The following is a 19,664-nucleotide window of genomic DNA, read 5'->3' on the forward strand; positions in this document are numbered from 1 at the left end:
TGGGAGTAGATACAATTGTGAAAGGAAAGAGGGGAGAGTGGAGGGGCAAAAAAAAAAAAGGAGAAGCCATCCAGATTCAAGCTAGAGAAGCCCATGTTCATCGCAGACCAACACTGGCTCCAAGGGCATCAGGTGGGGGAAGAGTCTGGGGGTCTGAGAAGCGAGAGGAAGAGGAGGGCAGGGAGGAATGAGCAGCATCTGGCTCAGCAGGGTGAGAAGAGGGAAACCAGGCAGATCTGCAAGCCACTCGGGCAGCCCAACCTGATAGCACAGGCTGGGCAAGCCTCCAAGGAAGCAAAGGATGAGGTCTCAAGTGATGGTGGGGCCAAGGACTGCCAGGCAGGAGAGACCCAATGTTCTCTTCAATGGGACAGTAAGCACTACAGCCTCCTTGCCGACACGCTGCTACAGAAGAGTCGTCACCTGCCCAAGGCTGCACGCTACGGACACCCCTCTGCCACCTCCCACCACGTACAGGCTGTGCACACCCCACCACCATCTCGCCGCACAGCACCACTCGCACGTAACCCTGTGCCACCTCTCCCTGCGGTACCCTCCCCGTGCCTCCTCCCGCTGCGGTACAGCCTGCACGTACCCTGCTGCCACCTCCTCCTGGGATGGCACTTGTACCCCTTCTGTGCCACCTCATCCCGGAGGAGACACAGGCTGGAACCCTCCCTGCAGCACAGCCTGCACACACCCACGCTGTCCCTGGCTGTGCACACCAGGCTGTACTGATACCAAAAATGTTATGGTATCAGTACCACGGGGTTGCTCGTCTCCTGTGGTCTCTGATTCGAAGTCCTAAATGCCCACGGTGCTCTCCCAGGCATAGGCACCCCTTCCTGCCATAAACCAAAGGCCCCCAGCATAGACCTGCCAGGAGCCCCTGCACACTCCTGCCTTGCTTGTGGGGCTCTCGGCATCCTCACCGACTCCCCAGAGCAAGCACGTTATACAACCCACTCCTCGCCCCGTCTTGTGCCCCCCCAGCTCCCACAAGCCCCCCACTGATGCTCACAAGCCCCTGTGCATTCATAGTTGGGTTGCAGAGCCCAGCCGCTCTTCCCAGCACTGCTCGGGCTCAGCCCCCGGGACCTCACCGACACCACCCGCATCCAGTCCCTGCACACCTGAGCTAAATCTGAACCAAGTGCAATCGATCCCAGGAGCAGAAGCCGGTTTGCAGTGCCTGGGAACCGCTCCCAGCACAGCATCTCTCTGAAACTGGGGGAAAACCAGGGCAGGTCCCCCATGAACCCCCTGCTCCATCTGCAGCTCATTGCTGGATCCATTTATCAGCTCATTCCACGTGAACGACCTTGAGAAAAATCCACTGACCCAGGACAGTAGGAGACTTTCCCAGACATCTGCCAACACCTAAACCTGCAATTTACGGAGACTCTACGCTAAATTCTACAACAAGACAATTTCATTTCTGTCCATTACGTTTACAATATTCCTCTTATACCCCCTCCCGCAGAGAGTAATTAATACTGCACCGCGCTCCCGAGCCTGCAGGCAGGTGCAGGCACCTCTGCTGAGCTCACAGTAGCACACTGAAGTTAACACTGCTCCAGCCAGCTTCTCAGATGGTGGGGGGCTGTAAGGACCCAGGGCAGCCTTTGGTTTCTACAGCCGGGGAAGGATGTAGCATATCCCCTCATCCTGGTATTTAAAAAAAAAACCCAAAGGATGGAGCCTGGGAGATCGGCAGAAGAAAGAGACGGTCTCCACGCCAGCGTCTCAGAGGTTGCCTTCTCGCCCCGGGTTCATCAAAGAGCTGCCGAGGACAAGGAAGGAAGGGAAACTTCTCTCAGAAAGTTCCCAAAGGGAAGCAGATAGCAACGCTGAGCCAAGCCCCCAGACTGCCCTGCCCAGCCCTGCAGGGACTAGTTATTTAGGTGGTTGCTGGTGTCTCCTTTCCTCCTCTGCAGCCATCGCATCTTCCCGCAGGTCCCAGCCCTGCCTGCCTAGGAGGCCCAGACACTTCCCGGGCGGTTCAAGATAAAACCTTATGCTGTTAGCAAAACAAACTAGGAGGCTGCGAGAGCCAAGGCTGGCACAGGGCTGAAACCACCAAAGCCAGAACCACTGGTTCCCCCGGATGATCTAATCTCTCCCAGTGCCAGAGCTCCTCTTCTCCGGCAGCCCGGCGTGGCGGGTTGGAGCCCCCGGGGAAGAGGTGAAGCTGGTGCGACAGGCGCAGGGACGTCTGCCCCAGTTTGAAAGAACAACCATGAGAAAGAGGAAGGGGTGGCTAGGGAGGGGGGTCCCCGAGATGTGACACTTGACTGGAGGAAGAGGAGTGTAGGATGGCCCCATCCGGCTCCTGGGGAAGGGGTGCTGCGCTGCTCCTGCCTACCAGGATCCATCCTCTCTCCAGCCTGCTGGAGACAAGAGCTTGAGCGTGCCCCACAGCAGCAGCATCACCCCCAACCTGCCTGCCGGGAGGGGCAGAGCCATCTTTTTGGGGAACGTGGCCTCCTGGCTCCATCACCCTCCCACAGCCCCACCGTCGCCAGCAATCCTGCCCGGGAGGACCTCTCCTTCGCTGCAAGGGTGCCTGTGGCATCCCGGGGTGGGGGGAGCACCTTTGCTTTGGGTGCTTCCCCCCGGTGCTGCTGACGCATCAAGTCTCCTTCTGCGACCGCGCACGTCCTCATTCCAGCACTGCGGCGGGCGAGAGGCAGGCGTCTTCCAGCCCTCGTCGGCAGGATTTGGGTCGTGCTAGCCTGGCACCGCATGGCAGGGGTGTACTCCTCCGTGCGCTGGCTTTGGGACATGGGTGGGTCTCAAAAGGACATAGGGATGAACCAGGGGATGTTGGGGTGGAAGAAAGTTGGGCTGGTTGGTCCATGGCTCGGAGTGCCTCCATGTCCACACATGTACGTGTGTGCATACATACACGCATGTGTTGTGGACTATGTCCTGGAGGAAGATGTCTCCTTAGAGGTCCAGGCAGTGGCTGGAGATGGGAGATGTCAATCTGGGGAGGGGGGTTGGATCAGTACCGTGAGGCCTCTGGACTGGCCGCGCTGGGGCACAGTGGAGGGTTTGTGGAGATGGCTGGCACACATGAGCATCCCTTCTGGGTGCTCCGGTGGCCGAGGAGGTGGAAAATACGCCTGGGAAATTGCTGGGAGCAAGATCATCTTCAGGGGCAGCAGGGAAAATAAGGCACAACCGGTCAAAAATAGAAAACTTTATTAAGTCAAATCCAACAGGGCAGCTGAGCTCAGCCCCACGGCAGGAGCCCAGCCTGCCGCTCACCGGGGTACAAAGAAGGGAGCAGGGGTCTCCAAAGGGTACAGCGTGGTGGGGGAGTGGGTGGTCCTCACCCACGGGGCCCCAGGAAGAAGGCAAAGCCGCAGGCACTCGTTCCCCCTCTCCCTCCCTAGCTAGTTAAGGATAGACCCGACAGGCGCCAAAGCAGAAACGTGGTGCAAGCCAACTGGCCAGACAGCCTGAGGAAAGAGGGTCCTGCAAGCTCCAGGCTCATCCCACAACCTCCGGGGATAGCTCCAAGCTCCAGTGCACACCAGCGAGCAGCCCTTCCTTCCCACTCCACAGCCAAGACCTGCCTCCGCCCTGCCCCGCACGCAGCAGAAACCCCCAGCTAGACCAAGAGCAGTGACCCGACCGCAGCACGCAGCAGAGACCCCAGTGCCCCGCTCCTCCAGAGCCCCAGCCCCAGCTCCAGCACACGCCTGGACCCATGTCACCCAGAGGAAGCACCCTGGAAGCTGGGATCCGCTCTCCTCCTGTCTCCACGGCGGCAGCACAGCTCCCGCGGAGCCGTAGCTCCGGGCCCCAACGCTCGCGCTACGGGAAGCCCGGTTTTCACCGCGCCGGCTATGGCAGAAGGCCCAAGCCTGGGGGAAGCCAGAGCCTGAGCCTGGGAAAAAGGCAGAGCTTTGCTCCTCCACCCTGCCCCGCCTGCCCGGACAGCCACGGCGGGTGCAAAACACCCTTTTGGGTGGCTTTGCACAGGGATGGTGAAAGGTTCGGCCGCACCGGCAGAGCCGGGCTGGCAACGGCAAGGCTGGCGTCTTCCTCGCCGCTCCCTGGACAAGGGCAGGGCTGGAAACTGGCTGCCCAGAGCTGCGGCAGGAGCAGGACCGGTCTCTCCTCGCCACGAGCCAGCCCAAGCGGAGGGATGGATGGGAGGGTGGGCATTGCCCTCCTCGGTGCTCTTAGAGCCGGTGCCCAAAGGGGACCCGGGCGGGTGGGATCCCCTTCCCGGAGCTCCACATGCAGAGGCACACACATGCAACGCCCTTCGCATCACCGTCACCCAGGCAGCGTCTCCAGGACCCAGCCCCAGGCGCTCTGACAAGGGTTCCGACAGTTTTTGGCCTCCCCGCCCGCCTGCCCCCCACCATCCCCATCCCCTCCCCGCCCCACGACCAGGCTCCGTGGCTCAGCTCCGGGGTAGTCCTCCGCCAGCCCCCCAGGCCACACGCATGCAGGGCTGGGGGCCAGTCCACGCTCACTCCCACACCTCTGTCCAGATGGCTCCCCGGTGCAGGGGGGGGGCCGCTGCCGGCCTCAGGATGAGCTCTCCTACCTGCTTGTTGGTGTATTTCTGGGGATTGGTGCGGTAGCTGTAGTCCGAGTACTGCTCGGAGCCCGTCGAGTTGTTGTCCCCGGTGCCAACAAAGGTGTTGGTGGCCGGCAGGTCCTGCACCACTTGGTGCTTCTTGGAGGCAGAAGGCGACTGAGGCTGCAGCTGGATGGAGGGCAGCGGCGAGTTGGAGCGGTAGTGGCGACCCAGGTCCGGGCTGCCCGGCGGGTAGTTGAGGGGCAGGTGGATTCGGGGGCTGTCGCTGACAGAGTCGTTCATGAGGTTGAACTTGAGGGATTTCTGCAGCCCCGTCTCCTCCTCATCCTCTGTGGGCTTGGGTGGCTTCGGGGACTTGCTCTTCTTCACCTTGCTCTTGCTCTTACTGCTCTTGCTGGCCTGCTTGGGTGCATACAGGTCCTTGGTCTCCTTCTTGCCTGCCTGGTAGCCGCTCTTGGCCTCCCGCTGCCGGCAGTAGCGCACCAGGACAACCAGGACGATGACCAGGGTGACGGCCACGATGCCGGCGATGACTCCGAAGAGGATGTTGCTTCGCTGCTTGCTGCGCTCGTATTCGGGGTCTCCGGCGATGTCTATATCGAGCGGTGTGTCCAGGCTGTGCCCCACCAGCGTGTCCAGCAGCGTGCGGTTGGCCAGCGTCTCGTTGACGTAGAAGTGCACCAACGCCGTGCCGTGCCGTGAGGGCTTGCCCTTGTCGTTGACGCGCACTACCAAGCGGTGCAGGCCATGGTGCTTGCGCAGGATCTCCTTCTCCAGGGTGATGTCTCCACTGTGCGGGGAGATCTGGAAGAGCTCAAAGGGGTTGCCTCCTGTGATGCTGTAGGTCAGCTCCGCGTTGACGCCAGAGTCAATGTCCTCTGCCTTGACCTTGCTCACCTGCTGGCCAGGGCTGGTGTGGGGCAGGATGTGTTTGTAGGTGGCATTGGAGGGTGAAGTGATGAAGGGAGCGTTATCATTCTCATCCAAGACGTTGATGGTCACCCCCACATAGGCAGACCTGGGAGGATCCCCACCGTCCACCGCCTTGAGTCGGAAAGTGTACGTGCTCTGCTGCTCCCGGTCAAAAGAGATGCTGGAGAGGATGGTGCCAGTGCCATTCTGGATGACAAAATCTCCATTGTCTTGCTCTACCGACAGCTGGATGCGGGCGTTTTCTCCTTTGTCAGCATCGATCACCGTCACCATGCCCACAGGGCTGAGGGGCGGCATGTTCTCCATCACTGAGAAGTTGTAGCCGCTCAGCATGAACTTGGGGTCGTTGTCATTCCTGTCCATGACGTTGATGGCCACAGACGCTGTGCCCTTGAGACTGGGGCTGCCCTTGTCTGCTGCCACCACCAAGAACTCGTAGCGCTCCCGCTGCTCTCGGTCCAGCACCGCCTTCACCCGGATCTCGCCAGAGTCGGGGTCAATGGTGAAGGAGCCCTTGGAGGAGGGATCCGTCACCAGGGAGTAAACCAGCTTGGCGTTGGAGCCACTGTCAGCATCGCTGGCGCTCACCTCCATCACCAGGTCATCGGGCTCATTGTTCTCGGGGAAGGCCACCTCGGTGAAGCTCTGGCTGAAGACGGGCGCGTTGTCATTCACATCCATCACCTGCACCTTCAAAGAGTTGGTGCTGGAGAGAGGCGGGTTCCCCGAGTCCACCGCCACAATCTCAATCGTGTACTCCTTCACTGACTCGTAGTCCAGCGGCGTGGTGGTCTGCAGGAAGTATTTCTTCTTGCTGTCGCTCCCTGTTTCACTGGCCTGCCGCAGCTGGAATGGGACATCACCTGCCACCACACAGGTCACCACGGCGTTTTCGCCCTCATCTCGGTCGGACACCTGCACCAGAGCCACTGCTGTCTCTACTGGCACGTCCTCCGAGATGTTCGCCATGCCATCCTGGTGGGTCACAAGCCCTATGCCCCGTATCTCTATGGAGGGTGCGTTGTCATTCATGTCCTTGACGGTGACCACCACCTGGGTGCGGGCGGTCTTGGGGTTGGCCCCCTTGTCCTTGGCCATGACAGAGAACTTGAGGATGTTGACGTCCTCGCGGTCGATGGGCCCCTGCACGGTGATGAGCCCCGTGGCGCGGTCCAGGCGCAGCAGCCGGCGCACCATGTCTGAGGCTTGGTGGAAGGAGTAGTCGATTTCGGCATTGGCGCCCTGGTCCGAGTCATTTGCTTTCACCTGCGGGATGGAGGGAGAAACGGTGAACGGGGGGGCAAGGCGGTGCGAACCCCTCCACGAATCGCCGCGCCACCCGCCATGACCTCCTTTGGAGACAGCTGGTGGGGAAAAACCAGGATTTCCTCTTCTGGGGCCAAGGACTATGGGGCAAAGAGCCTGAGACCGGCAGAGCGGCTGGGAGCAGCCCTCCGGCACAGAGGCTTTTCCTTGCTCTTCTGGCGAAACCGGTTGGGCCGGTTGGCCGCGCTCCCTTCTCAGCCAGCTCCGGCATGCAGGGAATCCTCCGAGAACGCTCGCCGCCACAATCCAGGCAGCAACGTGGAGGAAGGGCTCCGGTTGCACCTGCTCCGTGAAACCCTCACCGAACACAGGCTGGAAACACGGATGAGGAGGGAGGCAAGGATGCGCAGAGCCGCAGCAGCTCCATCCCGGCATTCGGGGATGCAGCCAAGCGGGGACCGAGGCTGCCTGAGCTCGGCACGGCACCAGCCGTCCCTGCTCGCCCGTCAGCAGCTCTGCATTCGCGTAAACCTGCCTCTACGCCTATTTTTTGCTCCCTAAAGAAGATGAGGTTTGTCTAACATTTGCCTCCCTAATCGGCTCTCCGAGCAGCCTCTTCTCTGCACCATTTGCTGCTCCGCCGTTATCTTGCTCAGCAGATTTGGATGGAGAACGAAAGTTGTTAAATGTAAATTCCACCTTTTACCTCCGCTCACAAAAAAAGGCGGAAGTCATTTTCCCCCTGAAAGATAAAAGCTGAGCAATGGCAGCAGCGGCGTCTCAGCCCATTCTCCTCCCGGCCGTGCGGCTCCCTTATCTGCTTCCAACTTCCATTCTCTTAACAGTGAAAAATGAATTCTTAAAAAATTCACATCAGAATTAGCAAGCAGATGAGAGCTGGCCGCGCTCCGCTTATTAAGATGGCAGCTGCAGATAAACAGATGTCGGCTACTATCATCTCAATGCCCCCTCCAAGCCAAATCCACCGAGATCCAGCCCCTCGGGCTCCCCGGGCCAGTTTGCGCTGCAGCCTGAGACGGGTCAGAGCCCCTGGCCCTTTGCAGGCGGCACAGGCACCCCCAGAGCCACGGGCAGCTCCCCGAGACGGGCAGCAGGGATGCTGCCTGCCCCCCATCTCCTGCGTGAGCCGGAGTTTCCATGGAGCGACCAAGGGAATGCCACTTATGAAAGGGTCTGTGTCTTGTCTGTGGGCAGCATTGAGACCGGTCTGGCATGGAGCCAGCCTCCCCATGGACCTCGGGTCCCAGTTCTCCCCATAACCCGGAGCCTCACACCCGCATACGCTGCTGCCGCCCCTCAGCCCCAGCCCCGGCCGCACCTCCCCGCTCATCCTTTCCAACCTGGTTTTAGCAGATGCGACATCCCAGGGACCTGCCTGCCTGCTGGCCCCCGGTGCCACTGTGGGCTCCTACGGCTCACAACCCTTCTAGTCTCCCTCCTCCCTCGAGGAACTGCGGCAGCAAGCGGCTGTATGAATGCTCCCCAGATTGTCCCTGCTGCAGCCAGGCAGGAGGGGAGCTGGGGAGGAGAAGGAAGTCCCCACGCTCACCTGGAGGACAGAGTGCCCCACGGGGCTGTTTTCGGAGAGTTCTGCCTCATACAGGGCCTTCTCAAACTTGGGTGCGTTGTCGTTCATGTCCAGGATGGTGATGCGAAGCAGGGCGCTGCTCGCCCGTGGCGGGTTGCCTCCATCCTGCACCTTGATGGTCAGGTCATAGGAGTCCCACTGCTCCCGGTCCAGGTTCCCCATGACAATCAGCTGCGGCTGCTTCTCGTCCTGATCCTCTGCCACCTGCAGCCCAAAGAGCTCCTGTGCCTCTGGACCAGCTGTCAGCTCGTAGGAGGCAACGCCATTGGGGCCTGAGTCCCGGTCCATGGCCAGGGGGATGGGGAAGAGCGTCCCGATGTTGGTGTTTTCGGGGATGGACAGGGTGAGAACGGGCGAGGCAAAGTTGGGGGTGTTGTCATTGATATCGAGCACCTCTATCTGCCCTTCGAGCAGGCGTGGGCTGCTGTTCAAGATCAGGTCAGTGATGGACACTTCGAACTCCAGGAAGCAGGGCTCTCCGGGCAGGAGGTGCTGGCACTCGCGCAAGCTCTCCCGGTCAATGGAGGTCTCTGTGGTGTAGATGTCCCCAGTCTTGCCATCCACGCGTAGGTACGGGGCCCCCACTTCCAGCTTGTAGAGGTGCCCCACGTCTGGGAAGCCATAATCGGAGGCCAGGCTCCCTATGAGGGTGTTGGGGGGTTGTTCCTCCTGCACTTTGTAGACCACACGCGTCCCACAGACCAGGGCAGGGAGCTGGAAGAGGAGCCACAGGCCCAGGCAGGATGCCAGCGGTTTCATCCTGCGCTGCAGGGGAGCTGGAAGAAGACACAGACACCGGAGGTTAGGCAACCCCAGGCCCCCGGCACCGCTCCGCCCCAACCCACATCCATGGTGTATCCTATTGGGTGCACCTCCTGTGCCACGCAGGACTGCCCATGGCCCCAAAGCAGCCCCCCAAAGGGAAGGGGCTTCAGGGGCTCGTCTGGCAGAGCCGGCCCCAGCTGTGGTCTCCTGGCAGACTCCTCAAGCCAGTGTCCGGGAGGACCAGTCCTGGCTTGCAAGGTTCCTGCAACACCCTGCTCAAGTGAGCAAGCCCGTCGCCGAAATCTCAGCCCTGGCTTCCTATCGCTCGCAGGAAGCCACTCCTGCCACTGTCCACCCTCTTCGTCACCACGCGAGCTGTAATTAGACCCAACGAGGCACACTAACAGGGTGGACTGCGCGCAGCCTGCTGCCAACAACCCGATGGGAGCCGGCCAGGCGCAGAGACAGCTTCTCACCACCGAAACACAGGAGCATTGTGTGCCACGCACCGCAGGGGCACTGCCTGCCACGCACGGCCGGTACCCGGAGGCACCGCAGAAACGGGAGCACAAAACCAGGGGCAGGGGCTCTGCCTGCTCCACAGGGATGCAAGGCTGGGACTCATCCGGCACCGCAGGAACGCAGGGAAACGCAGGGATGCGGGGCTGCCACCCGCTTGGCACTGCAGGGACATGGGCCACTGCCAGGATACAGAGCTACCTCTTGTCCGTCACCGCAGGGATTCGGGGCACTGCCTGCACTGCAGGAATACTACTCATCCTTCACTGCAGGGACACAGGGCACTGCCACAGCAGCGACACCACAGCAGCAGTGGCAGTGCTGGCCTCGCACTGCCAGATATGAAGGCACCACCCATCCGGCACTGCAGGGATGCAGGAGCCCCGTGCATCATCAATCCTGCACTGCAGGCCGGGTACTGCCAGCCATCTGCACCCCTGGCAGAAAGAGGGGTGCTGCCCACCCCTGTGGCAGAGGGACACAGACTCGCTGCTGACCCCACGGGGCCGGCAGCGTGCCTGCCCGTGGAGCAGAGGCACTACACAGCCCCAGCACGCTGCGATGGTGCACACAGCATCTCCCCTCTGCTGCACAGTCACTAGGCAACCCCACACCCTGCTCCAGCAAATGCTCTTCCCTTCGCCCACTGCAGACACACTGTTCCTTCCCGTTTCCTTTTCCCATCCCCCGAGACTGGGACACTGCACGCACGCACTGGGTGCCCACCCTGCCCCTCAGGGACAGCCCACCCAGTGCCAAGGTCTACCCCAGCCGCTGCAGAGGCAATGACAGAAGCACTGCCCCCCCCCTGCATTGCAGAGACACACACTGCACACGCTGCACCACAGGCACCCAGCCACTGGAAACCTCCTCCCAGTACGCACGGGCTGCAGAGGCAGTGCCAGGCACACTGCCAGCCCCATACCATCCCCTTCTGCGCCAGGACACGTGCCCCGTCACCCAGCCTCTGCCTAGCGATGTACCCACAGCCACCAGCTTTCCTGTCCTGGGAACGCACTTTCCTCATCCAGGGCCCAGGTGCACCCACGCAGCTTCTGCCGAGCCGTGAGCAGGATGGGGTGTGGGCCAGCTCACTGGCACCCAGCAAGCCCAGCGGTTGGACACCCTAAAACCAACAGCCACAAGCATCCACCATGGCCACACAGCAGCAACCCCCTCTTGCCAACCCCCTCTCGCCACTCCCATCGCTCCCTCTCCCCATAGTCTGCACCCAGCCTGCAGGACAGGTGGGTGCTCCTCCACCATCTCCCCTCTGCGGTGCCACATAGCAAGTGCCTGAGTCCTGGTGCGGATCCCGGCATCGCACAGATCCTCAACAAGTGGAGCATCCTGCACTGTCCACCTTGATACTTCCTGCAAGCCAGTAGCTCCCAGTCCTTCCACCTCCCCGCTTCCCCGCGGACAAGTGCTGCCTCAGTGGCACGGAAGCAAGGAGCTCTCCCTCAGCAGGTGAAAATGCATCTGTTTCTGGAGACAAAACTACGGTCCTCAAGCCCAGCTTGACCCTGCTCCTTTGTCCTGCCAGGATCCTTCATGCAGAGAGGAGGTATTTCCACCTTGCTGAGGGCACGAATAACTTTCCACACCGGCACGGAGTGCAGGTATCTCCGAGATGAATGTCCCCAGGAGGAAGGGATGAGGCAAACAGGCCTTCTTCCATCCCCGCACGGGGCCGAGGGTGGAGGAGGCAAGAAGCTGAGCAGAAACACAGCGCATCCCCGCACCAACACAGGCGAAACCCAGCAACGCGTATATATGTGCACACGTGTGTCTGCGCTGAGCGTGCGCGTACCCGCGTGCTGTGAGCGCTTGGGTGATGCCCACCTGCCCACAGCGCGGCTGTGCCCGTAGGAAAAAGCACACGCACACGTGTGCACTAGCAGGGTGTGCAGGCGTGCCACACGTGTGCACGCGCGGCGAGGAGCGCATCCGTGCGTGCACCGAGCAACGCGTGTGCCTGCGTGGGGGGGGGGAGCACGTGCGTGTGCCCCTGCCGCCACCGGGCGTGCATTTGTGTGATGTCACCCTCATGTGGGTGCACTCCCCAGTTGAGTCACACGCGTGTGCGCCCACTGTGCGCTCGCACCGGACCCCCTCCAAGCACCCACCTGCCTTCGGGGTGTCCAAACCCTCACTGAGCTTCATCACCCCATTACCCTGTGCTCCCTTTGGAAATGGTTGCATGGTGAGGATGAGGAGAAGGGGAAGACGGGCAGCCCGGCCTCTGGGAAGGGGCTCCTGGAGGAAGCATCCCCTCCCACCACTGGACTGTTTGCACAAGTGTGTTTGCACTAGGCTGGGCCATGACTGCCGATGACGTAGCGCTGTCGTGACTAAGCCTTGGCATGAGCTGGAAGATGGCAGGTAGAGGTGAAAGTCCCAACGCGTGGCGATGCCTCATACGGCCCTGGCTGAGCCGGGAGGGAGGGAGCCAGGAGCTGGAAATGCCAGGAGCCCGGTGCCGGCCTGGAGGAGGAAGGGAGTCACCCAAGGGTGCTCAGCACCCATGCTTTCTGATCCAAAAAAGGGGCTGGAGCCTGAACTCCCCATTCCTACAAATGAAGGAAACGTCCAAAGCAGGCAGGCTGGAGGAAGAGAGGGGCCATCACCCCGCAAGGGACTGCCGGCGGGTGTAAGGGGCCCCGGGTTGGCCGGGGTGAGGAATCCTGCTCGGAGCCTAAGGGTGCGAATGACACAGCGCAGACGTGAGAGCCCGGAGTTGGGCGTGAGGAGGAGGAGGAGGAGGCGGAAGCCTCCACCACTGGGGAAAAGCACGTCTGTACAGGAGACAAGAGGCTTCCCAGGGGCCAGTCCAAGGCATCGGGCTATTTTCCCATGGGATCTAAGGACCATCCCACACTTTCTTCTCCGGTGCCAGGCACCTTTTTCCGACCTGCTGGCAGAGAACAGAGCACTTAAAAATAAAAACCCCTCCCAAAACAACTATTCCTCCGCACACACAATTCTCCCTACGGGGAGAGCGCGAGAGAGACTGAACCACATGAGAGAGGCGTTAGTCACGCTGCTTAATGCATGACTGGGAAGCTCTGGGAGGACAGTGTCATGCAAAATCCTACAGAATCCAGCCATCCACCCTCACCCCCCTCCAAATAAAATAAAAATAAGCCCTAATGAGAGCGAGGTTATAAAGCGCCGAGAATTTAAGCAACTGCTTGAACAAGCTTGTGCTCCCTGCAATTCCCACAGCCCCTTGGCCCCGTTCCACGGAAGGCAGCACCACTCCGGGAACAGGCACCAAAGTCCACCCTCTTATTGCTCCCACCGGCTGACTGCGTGGCTCGGAGCCACGCTTACGAGTCTATCCAAACCCTGCACTGAGCACACAAGTACTAATCCCCCCCACCTCCATCTCCCCCCGCCCAAGCTCTGCTCCGACGCTCGCAGCTGGAGCAACATCCTTGGAGCAACGAATCCCAATCACGACTCCAGTGACCCCACTGCGCGCGAGGGCTGAGATCAAGGACTGTATTGTCCAAAAGAAGGCCACTGATGTTCAGTCCTGCGTGGAAGGCATGGATGGGCTGAATCCTGGGCATTTTGTGGCACGTCCCACGGTTTGCTTCGGCTCCGGCTGCCGCTGCGGCTGCTCGGCATTTATGCAGGCCCCGAGCCGGAGCACTCCGCGACGAGGAATCCCACTCGCTTGCGAAGAGTTTTACCCCAATATCATCTCTTAGGAGCTGCACGGTGATGAAAAGAGGATGAAGCCCGGGGCCCTCCCTCCTCCTGCCTCCTTCTCCACATCCTTTCCAACTCCGGCAGCCAGCGAGGTGGAAACCTGTCAGAGCCTCCCCAGAGCAGCAGACCTCATCCTCCCACTCCGGGGGTCTCCCACAGCCCCTCCGGGATCCTGCGGGTTCCTGTCCCTCCCCCGCCACCATCTCGGCCTGGAGGGGAGTCCTGGGGGAAGGCAAAAATGTCGCCGGCCTGAAACACCCTGGCAGGGCCGCAGGGAGCCGGCAGCAGCGAGAGCGGCTCTTCTCCACGATCGCAGCCCCGAGGGGCTGGGGGGGCCTTGGGGAGGGGGGGATGGGGGACCCCCTACCTCGCAGGGTGCCGGGAGAGCCGGGGCTCCCGGTTCCCACCCGTCCCCGCCGGCTGGGAGGGAGGATGGCGGCCGGGCTCCGCTCTCCGGCCGCTGCGGCCGAGGCTCCCCGGCCCTCGGCGGGGCTGCCCGGGCTGAGGCTCCCGCAGGCGGCAGCGCCGGCTCCGGGCACGGAGCACCCCGCTCCGCCGCTCCCCGGCGAGCGCCGGGGGGGATGAACCGGGCGCCTCCCGCCAGCCCCGCACACACACACACACGCACACACACGCACACACACACACACGCACACGCACGACACCCGCGGAAAACACACGGGAGCCGCTCTCCCGGCACCGGCTTCACACTCAGCCTCGCGTACCGGCAGGGAAACGGGGATTTTCTCAGGCGCAGGCACGCACGCCCCGCTGACACACTCACTCGCACCCACACCCCTCTGTAACACACACCGACACGCTCCCCGCACACACACGCACCCCGCTCCCCGCACACACGCACCCCGCTCCTCGACGCGCACAGCGCTCCTGTAACCCGCGCCCCGGTGGCACACGCGGGGACACCCCGGCACGGACCCAGGCGTGCCCACCTGCCAGACCCCTTCACCCCGCTCCTCTCGCACACGCACAAACACACACACACGCACCCAGCACCCAGCGCTCAGCCGCAACTTCTCTCGCTCCCACGCACCAGCGCACCCCGAGCCCCGCACACACCCAGGCGTGGAAGGGGGACACACACCCAGAGCCACCCCCGGTGGGGAAAAAAAAAAAAAAAACACAAAAAACAAAAAACAACACACAAAACAACAACCCCGCTCTCACCCCGACACAGCCGCACCCCCACCGCCACCCCACGCCACCCACCCTGCCCGGCCCGGGGCTGGCTCCGCTCCGCGCCGCGACAACAAGTGGCAGCGCCGGGCGGGACCGGTGACCGGGAGCCGCTCGCCGCCGCTTCCCGCGGAGCCCCGCGCCCCAGTGCCGCCGCCCCGCGCCCCCCGGCGCGGAGAGGCGCGGAGGGGAGTAGGATGCTCGTCCGCGCCGCTCCCGCCGCCGTCCGGCCCCGCGCTCCCGCACAGCGCCGGGCTCCCGCCCGGGGCATCCCGCACCACTCCGCACCGCTCCGCAGCTCTCCGCGGCCGCGGGCGGGAGCTCCCGGCCCTGCCGCAGCTCTTACTTGGATGCGGACGGCGCTGCGCTCCGTGCCGGCCCCTTGCGCGCTGATCCAGCGGCGTCTGCATCGCCTCCTCCCCGCCGGGACCGGGCTCCCCCCACCCCCCCGGCTCCTCTCGATCGTTATCCACGGATGAAAACCAAATTAAAAAGAAAAAAAAAAAAAATAAAAGGAGGGGGGGACAAAAAAAAAAAAAAGTCCCGTGGGAACCGCCCCCCTCCCCCGGGCCGGGGCTGCGGCTCCTCCGGCGGAGCGGCGGCGGCAGGGCTGGCGGCAGCCCCGGTGGGCAGCTCCGTCCGTGCCCGCCTCCGTCCCTCGGTGTGTGTGAGGATGTGCAAGGGAAGCGCAGCACAGGCACGGCCCCTTCCCCCCCCCCACCTCCCCGCTGCCTCCGCCTCTCGCCGCCACCACGGGGAGGTGGAGCTCCGGTTCCTTATCAGATCCCGAGCCCGGCCGGGCCGCGACGAGCGGGCACCGGCTGCCGGGCAGAGCCGCCCGCCTGTCGCACCGCCCGGCTCCGGGCTGTAGGCACCGCGCCAAACCCCGTGGCGGCGGAGTACGGGGGTCCCCGCAGCCCCCCGGGACCCCTTTACCCCGAGGACTCCTCCATTCATCACCCGCACGCGTGTGGGACGGGTCCCCCCCTTCCCGCCCCTCCCGGTGCTATTATTTATTTATTCACTCGTTTATTTTTCCATTCGGTGCTTCACACTCCCGCAGCCCCGCTGCACGGGGAGAGGGGGCCCGGCTGGCAGTGCACCCCACCGTGCTATGGGGAGGGTCCCTCCGTGGGAGTGAGCCCACCAGGGAGGGGGCTATGCCCACCGGGGGTGGGGGGGCTATGCCCACCCCTCCTCGGATCCCTCCAACCGAGCAGGGCTCCTGGCAGGCTGCAAGCGATGACTCCTGCAGCCCTGCCCGGGTGAGGTTGCAGGGCCTGGAAAAGCAACTGTCCCCTCCCGTCACACCTTGGTGAATCACACTTTTATTGCAGGGTGTCGGGACCGGGGAGCAGAGAGCACCTGCGAGCTCCCAAAAACACCCGCGAGCTCCTGGCTGCCCTGGCGATGCCTTCCCAAGCCGGGCTACCTCAGCTGGGTCCTCACTTGCCTGCTGGCCCCCCTGGCACCTCGGATGGGCAAGTACAAGTGCCAGGTGTCGTGACAGCGTACCGCAGGGGTGCCCCTTCCCTCGATGTCACCAGCCTCTCGAGGAGAGCCAAGGGGCTGGATCCGCAGCCTGGCCCTGCCAGAGGCCTCGGTGCTCTCAGACAGAGATGCTGGGGTGGCTTTCAGCACCCTGCAAGGACCGACCCCCCCGCAGGACCCCTCACGAAGCAGCGACTGCCTCCTCGGCCAGTTGCAGCATGGATTTCTTGCCGAGATGCTGGAAAGTCCTTTCCGCTTGGCCGCAGCGCGCGGATGGAGAGCAGCGCTTCCCGCTGAGCTACGCCAACCTGTTGCGCAGCTCCCATGGCTGCACACATGCTCAGCTCGGCTGCATGACTGCACCATCTAGAGGCTACGCTGGCCTGCTCGGAGGAGCCCTGGCTCCGGCTCAGCCCAAATCACCCCGCTTTTCCCCCGAAAGCAGAAACCTAAGCCCTTGGAAGGGCTAGACAGGAGAAAGGGGCTGGAGAGTCATCGCCTCTGGGTGGAAAACCCTCCTCTCCTCCGAGACTTTCCTGTGGCAGGGCCATCTCTGCTCCAGCAGGGATGTTGGCTTCTCCGTGGCTGTGCTGTGGTGTTTGTTCTGGGTGTCAATCCTCATGAAGCCAATTTAGTAGGAGACGTGAAGTGAGAACGCAGGGAAGGTCAAAGCCCACCATGGAAGGGCAGGGAAAGGAGCTGCGGGGTTTGTCAGGGTTTACTCTGCTGATGCAGAGCGATCCGGGGATCCAGACAGAGGGAGGGAGTTAAATTCGCTGAGGACCACTCCCTGAGCACGGGCAGCCCTCCCTGGAGGGCTGGAGAGCTGTAGCAAAGGGAAGAACTGAGCGAGTGACCCTGTGGATCCCGGGCAGCCTGTGGAGTGGGGAAGGCAAACTTGCGAGATCACCGGTGACCAAAGGTCCTGCTCACGGAGCTGCCGGGCAAGCTGTGCACACGCACAGTTTACTAGATGCCACCTATTTGGGAGGGAAGAGGTCCACAGCCTCTGCTCAGGCATGTTTCTGAGAGTCAGGTTTTGGCTCTAAGAGCGTGGGGGAAAAAGCATCCCGACCTGAGGAGTCATCTCTCTCCAGCCCGGAGGAGCCCTATGCAGCACCAGCAGCACCTGATGACCAGGCGAGCTGTCGGGATGTTGCATTCAGGTCACCAGCAGCCTGGGACCCTGGGAGCAATTTATCCATCTCCACCTTCCTGCTCTGCCCATTGCCTTTGAAAGTGGCCAGCCTCCTCCCGAGTGCTCCTTGCCCTCTGACAGCAAGGAAAGCCTGATGCTGGCATTGCCGTTCCCTGTCCTCCCATTGCTTGGGTGTTACAGTGTAAGTCACCGCTCATTCCCCATCCCTGTTCAAGGGTGTTCAAGGCCAGGTTGGATGGGGCTTTGAGCAACCTGGTGCAGTGGAAGGTGTCCCTGCCCATGGCAGGGGGGTTGGAACTAGATGGTCTTGAAGGTCCTTTCCAATCCAAACCATTCCACAGTTCTATGATTCCTTACCTTGTCTTCACTATTTCCCAGACAGCAGAGCCAGTCTAAGCAACAGGAAACCATCAGACTACAGCTTTGCCTGCAGAGTAATTTTGTGAGACCCTCCAGATCCTTCGCCCTGGTGCTGGCAGTGCCACTGCCCTGGAGATGCTGCTGGAGGCACTGGCTTGCCCTGCGCAGCGGGTCGCCGGTGCCGGGATGCTCTGGCATCACGCCGAGACAGGTGCTTCGTGGTGCCGGTGGGGCCTTGTCAGAAGAACAAAGCCGGCGAGGGAAGAGCATTCCAGCTAAATCTCTGGGAAAGTGAGAAGAAAGGGAAACACGGAGAGCAAATGAACCTTACAAGAGAATAAATACCCCCTCCCCAACAGGCACACGCGGCAACCTGGCTGCCGTCTGCTGCAAGGAGTTCAAAGGCTCTTCTGTTCTCTCTCTCATCAGCTCTGGGCTCCGCAGGAGAAGCAGCAGCGCGGATTTGGGCAGCAAATGCTAATAACACAGATGTTCTGACAATTCGCTTGTTTCTACAATTAAAAACAAAAAGATCCTCAAAACCCAAATGCGAGGAAATGAGCACATTAAAGAACTTCTCCTCCGCATGCCTACCGCGTAATGAAGGGCTGCAGGTTGGCGGGGGAAGGAGCTGGGCGGTTTCAGCCCGATCCGGAGCACGAGCGGGATGCTGCGGGAGAGGCGCATCCCTCGGACCGCGCCACGCTGGCGAGCGTGGCCGGGAGATGCACTGGCCATGGGATGCAGGCGGCCGACCCCAACACCGGGATCGACGTTGGGGTTGAACGGCTCGGATGGTCACCACCGCTCTTGCCTGTGGGACACTTGCTGCAGAATTATTGGGAGATTGTTTTTTATCAGTGTTTTAACTCTTTTTTTAACCTTGTTTTTCTCTCGGCTGCACTTTCACTCACTCATTAATTTTGGTATTTTTCTCACGGTATATAACCCCTGTCACGGCTGCCATGGCAACAGGAGGGAATGTGCTCAGCGCTAAAATATCCTCTCAAAAATAACAAAAATAAGACAACAGAGGCAGCTTCTGTGGGCTGCTGCAAACGCAGATCTGGCCCGGCTTTGCGGTGACGGAGGAGGAAAGATCCTGCAAGCCGGGGAAGCCCCTGAGCTCTCGTCCTCCCACGGCGCTCAGCCCACCTCCCATCTCGGGACCGCACGGGCTTCACCATTGCCATGCTGGAAGCTCCTCCTGGGATGGACCCTTGGGGCTGAGGACCACAGATCTCCTCATCTGGCTTCAAAAACTCATGTCTTTCCTCAGGGACCAGTTTTCCCGAAGTCTCACCACAAATGATGAGGAAACATGGGTATGAGCTCGGAGAAGGGAGTGAAGGCGTTGCTCAGGGGCTTTTGCTGGTCTGTGGTGGGTTCTCAATCCACACGTGGATCCCTGGGCCGAGAAAGAAATAGTGATGCGAGGTCCCCAAAATCAGGAGCTGCAGCCAGCACGGTGTCACGGACGGCAGGGCTCATCACACCAACCTGTTGTCTTTTTCTGACAGGATTACTGGTCTGGTTGAGGGAGGCAATTGTGTTGATATAGTACACTCGGATCTCTCCGAGGCATTTGACTTACTTCCACCTGACATTTTGATTAAAACTTGCATTATAAGGAATTAACAGGGCACATATTAGATGGATTAAAACTGCTTCCCTGGCAGATCTCAGAGGTAGCTGCTAATGGGTAGATATCAGTAAGTAGCGCTATTTCTACCTCCCTCCCCCCCGGGGACCTGTTCTTCGTCCACTGCTATTAAACATTTTTATCAATGATGTAGATGAAGATATGAAATCTTTGCTGGTAAAGCTTGAAAATGACACCAAGAGTGATGAGAGAGAAAGGAAGGAGGACGGTTTCGTGCTGAAATCGCCCGGTTAAATGGCCAGGGTGCATTTGAATACAGATAAACACGGGAATATATCTGGAAATGAAGCTTGCGTGTTGAGCCTGGAGGCTAGGTCTTGGAAAGCAATGACTCTAGGCATGCCTGTACAGGGTGGAAATATCAACACCAGCTTTTAACCCACAGCCAAAGAGCCCATTTGAAGCCCTCCCGGGAGTATCT

General features: G+C 61.2%; 1 protein-coding gene across 1 annotated transcript; it reads right to left on the reverse strand.

The window, feature by feature from the left end:
* Positions 1-4,492: 4,492 nt before the first annotated feature.
* On the reverse strand, positions 4,493-14,980 carry PCDH1 (protocadherin 1). The gene is made up of 3 exons (XM_086621764.1): positions 14,917-14,980; positions 8,334-9,148; positions 4,493-6,763 (listed from the first exon to the last, which is right to left on the reverse strand). Exons 1-3 carry the CDS (start codon positions 14,978-14,980, stop codon positions 4,493-4,495), a joined length of 3,150 nt encoding a protein of 1,049 aa, XP_086477890.1.
* Between the last annotated feature and the right edge of the window lie 4,684 nt (positions 14,981-19,664).

The sequence above is a fragment of the Tauraco erythrolophus genome, chromosome 16 (genome assembly GCF_009769465.1).
Source record: "Tauraco erythrolophus isolate bTauEry1 chromosome 16, bTauEry1.pri, whole genome shotgun sequence".
In the NCBI taxonomy this organism is placed as follows: Eukaryota; Metazoa; Chordata; class Aves; order Musophagiformes; family Musophagidae; genus Tauraco; species Tauraco erythrolophus.

What these genes read in the sequence shown, in the direction of transcription:
- PCDH1 (XM_086621764.1), bottom strand. Translation starts at nt 14,980, where the DNA reads ATGCAGACGCCGCTGGATCAGCGCGCAAGGGGCCGGCACGGAGCGCAG. An exon ending in GCAGCGCCGTCCGCATCCAA is followed by an intron (nt 9,149 to 14,916) that starts GTAAGAGCTGCG and finishes GTCTTCTTCCAG; the next exon opens with CTCCCCTGCAGCGCAGGATG. An exon ending in TGGGGCACTCTGTCCTCCAG is followed by an intron (nt 6,764 to 8,333) that starts GTGAGCGTGGGG and finishes TCCATCCCGCAG; the next exon opens with GTGAAAGCAAATGACTCGGA.